The following is a 4,090-nucleotide window of genomic DNA, read 5'->3' on the forward strand; positions in this document are numbered from 1 at the left end:
ATGAGAGGCTTGGTCTCGGCCATGAACTTGTTCAACACCGGAGTCGCATACGCCATCGGCTTGGCCTGCTCTTCAGTCATTCGCGATCCTTACCTCACTTGGGATTTTGGTGGTGTCGCTATTGCTGGTGCTATCCTGACTGTCGTCTTTTATGTCTTGTTCCGACATATCGACAAGGAGGAATACACGCTTAATGATGCCGAGGAGAACGCTGTGTCAAGGAAGCTTTCGGTTAACCCAAATGACCCTGTGATGTCAATGGATCCGGAGAAGACGATCTCGACGATCTAAGCTTCGGTCGATAGCAATAGCAAAAAGCAACACGTTATACAAGTTTGATGTTCACGCTTTCCTTGTGTGGCGGTAGTTCTAAAAAAGTGATATAGACGTTAACGTATAGGAACATCCTGACCTTAATCCTACGAAACGTATTACTATAGCGACCAGAGGACGTAACGCTAGGTAGGTAAAGTCAGGTAATAGATACTAGGACACCATTCGAATTACGATAATCTTAGTACTTAAAGTCGTTAAATTTATCAAAGAGTAGTAGAGTAATATAACGTGCTTTACTACCGAGCGGGCTATACTACCGAGCGGGCCACTTTTGCTAAGAACTGTACCACTTCTATAGATATAGCTATATAACCACTATTATAGCGTATATTGTCTTCAAACGAGGCCAAACTGACCTTAGCTATCTAGGCCACGAAACGCGACGCGACAATCACGAATCGACTTGCTATAAAGGTATACGACGCGTCTCGAACTATACTAGGGTATTAATTGAATAGACGACCTCCTCGTAGTGACTACGAGCCTAATTCGAAGAAGCTTATAGAGCTAGAAGAGAGGGTGATACTTAAGTATATACTCGAGCTAGATCTTAGAGGTTTCCCGCTATTAAAGGCTAGTATACGAGTAATAGCCAATTTATTACTATAAGAGAAGGGTCTTAAGCCCGCTAGTCTTAATTAGGCAGACAGGTTTATTAGGCGGCATCGTGAGCTAAAGGTTTATATAACACGTAGATACGATCGTTAGCGAGCCCTAATAGAAGATCTAGACGTAATCGAGATGTAGTTCTTACTTATACGTAATATAAAGGAGAAGTATAGCATCCTTAACTAGGACACCTATAACTTCGACGAGATAGGGTTTATAATAGGTGTCATTACGTCTTAGAGCGTCATTACGGGTTTAGAAAGGCGTAGTAGAAAGAGGAAGGTTGTTTAATAGGGTAATAGAGAGGGAGTAGAGAGATGGCGTATTAGATAGATAGATAGATGATTCATTTACCCGTTGTGGTGCCCTCCGGCCCATGCGGGTTTATGTCTATATATGTTACTGCATAAGGTAGGAAACCTATTCCTAGGTAAAAACCTCCTCTCCTTCTCTAATAGCTTCCTTGCCATGAGTTCTCAGTTTTCCTTCCATTAGGGTGCACTAGTGTCATAGTGGTTAGCCTCTGACTACCTTGTCTGCAACCCTAGAGTTGTCCCCCTCTTCCTGCTCTCCTCCTCCTTCTTTCTCTCCTCAATCCATCTCTCTGTTTCCCTAGTAAGAGAGAACTGCTCCAAAAATCCTTGGTGGATGATCCACCTTGTAATTCTCTGGAGGTCTCCCTTATTGCTGATCATGGCTTGGAAGTTTCTGTTCCTTGCCCTTGCCCTCCATTCACCTCTCCCTGTACTCCATTCTTTGCAGACCAGAAGTCTATGTTCGACATTCTGGGACAGGTAGCCGCATGGGCAACTCTTGTCTTCGATACCTGGGACTTTTCTCTGATGCAGGTATGCCCTGACTCCGATGTGTTCAGAGCGGATTTGTATTGCTATGCTTGCTTCTGACCTGGTCAGGTCTGAGTACAGTAGGTAGTTGTGGCTACCAAACTGTTGGAGTGCCTTTGGGGTTCCTGGCCTCTGTGGGGTTCTTGTCCATTCAGTCTTCCAGAGGAGTCCTGCCATCCTTTCAGCTAGAGACTGTTACTTCTTCCCTTGGCTGGCTGCTGATCCTCTCCCTTGAGCCCTTCTGTCCTGTTCCTGCTGGGCTAGGTGCAGCTGTTCTGTTAGTTCTTTGAACTTCTGCAGGTCCTGCTGCTTCTGTGGGGCTGGATTGGGTCTTGCTTGCCTGTGTCTTCTTGTGCACTGGCTCCTGATTTTGTTGACTGCCTTCTGGATTACTAGCTGGGCTGGGTATGCAGACGTCTTTCCTGCATACTGGTATCTCAACCCTTGAAGGTAGAGCTTGGCTGGTGGGGAGCCAGACTCCATTTCGACCACCCTTGTTGGAGTTGACTTGTATGCTCCAAGCACCTTTTTCAGACAGGAGGCTTGGGCTCTGCTGATGGGATCTGCAATTCTCTTTGGGATCTTGTCTTGGGCTGACCAGATCTGGGCTCTATATAGCATGGCTGGCTTCACAATGGCCTTGTACATAACCTTTGCTTTCGCAAATGTGGCTCCCTATGTGGAGGCTGTAAGCCTGTCAATTGATTGCCTGTTGTTGTCTGCTCTTGCCTGTGCTTTCTTGACCTGTGGTCCCCAGCTAAGCTTTGGATCCATCCATATTCCTAGCACCCTTAATTCACTTGAGGGTTCTGTTGTGTGTCCCTGAATAGTGATTGGGGCTTGCATATTGTGTCTGTTTCTGGCTCTACTGAAGTGGATGAGTTGATACTTCTCTGGGGCAAATCTGGCTCCATGTTTCCTGGCCCATTCCTCACATTCCTTGTGTTTCTTCTGCAAGATTCTGCAGTTCTCTTCTGTGCTGTCTGACCAGGCTAGGATGTTTGTGTCATCTACAAACCCTGAGGCTGATGTGTTTCTGGAGTTTAGCTTTGCTGGCAGGTCTGCCATAAAGAGGAGAAACAGGATTGGAGACATTGTTGATCCCTGTGGGATTCCTGTCTCTGTAGGCATGCTGTCAGATTTGTATCTGCCCAGTCTTAGTCTTGTGGTTCTGCCTCGGAGGAAGGACTGGATAAACTGGACTGTCCAGTTGGGGATAGCCTTCTGTTTCAGGATGTGGATCAGCTTCTGGTGTGAGACATTGTCAAAGGCTCCTGATATGTCTAGTGAGAGGAGTGTGGCTGCTTTGTTGTTCCGAAAGTGCCATAGGGTCTTGATCTGCTCTGTGATAAGTTCCACAGCTGTTAGTGTTGATCTTTGTTTCCTGCCTCCCATCTGTTCTTCAGGAAGGATTCCATGTTCTTCAGCTAGGTTTGTCAGCCTTTCTGCTATGATCTTTTCCAGGAGTTTGCCTAGTGTGTTGAGCAAGGCAATAGGTCTGTATGCCTTTAGCTTTGTGTAGTCCTCTTTCTGTGGTTTTCTCAAGACCACAGTCAGTGACTCCTTGAAGTGTTTAGGGCAGTGTCCTTGGGCCATGCACTGTGAAAAGATGTTTGACAGTGCAGGGGAGATCTGGTCCTTGCATGTCTTGATGAACAAGTTTGGAATCCCATCTGGTCCCGGGGCCTTGTTTCCTGAGAGTGTCTTAATGATGCTCTTGATCTCTCCCTCTCCCACTGTGCAGGATTGCTCTAGTGGTGTTGGATGCACACTGCCCTCCAGATCCTGCAGGTCAGCTTCTACCTGTGTGCCAAAGAAATGTTTCCCCAATGCCTGTGCCTTTCCTGGGAGAGTGTGTTGGATTACTCCTTCCTGGTCTTCAATGTTTGGAAACTGGGGCAGCATGTTTCTGTCCTGTGTGGGTTGTCTTGCCCACTTTGCTAGTTTCCACATCTTCTCAGGATTCTGGGTAATGGATCCAACTGTTGACCTCCACTCCAGCATCTTGTCCCTCTTGATCTGGGCCTTCTTGTCTCTGGTTGCCTGGTTGTATCTGTCCCATGCTTCCTGGGAGTGGCTCTGGGTAAGGGCTCTCCTGGCCTGCCTGGCTGCCTTGACCTTCTCTGAGCATTCCTTTGTCCAGAATGGCTTCTGGTACAGTGACTGTTTCTTTTCTCTGGTGTGGGCTGCCGCAGTTTCCTGCATTGTTCTAACCAGTTCTGCCACTGCTTGGTCTATGTCTAAGGCTGTTTCCAGTCTCCTGGTCTCTAGTCCAGCTAGCTTCTGTTCCAGGTCTTGTC

The 4,090-nt window shown here is 47.1% G+C and overlaps 1 protein-coding gene across 1 annotated transcript; it reads left to right on the plus strand.

The window, feature by feature from the left end:
- On the plus strand, nt 1–291 carry CLAFUR5_00219 (uncharacterized protein; the record flags this gene model as incomplete). Its single annotated transcript, XM_047899367.1, has 1 exon — nt 1–291. One exon carries the CDS (start codon nt 1–3, stop codon nt 289–291), a length of 291 nt encoding a protein of 96 aa, XP_047756045.1.
- Nucleotides 292–4,090: the final 3,799 nt, after the last annotated feature.

Source organism: Fulvia fulva, chromosome 1 (genome assembly GCF_020509005.1).
Source record: "Fulvia fulva chromosome 1, complete sequence".
Classification (NCBI taxonomy): domain Eukaryota; kingdom Fungi; phylum Ascomycota; class Dothideomycetes; order Mycosphaerellales; family Mycosphaerellaceae; genus Fulvia; species Fulvia fulva.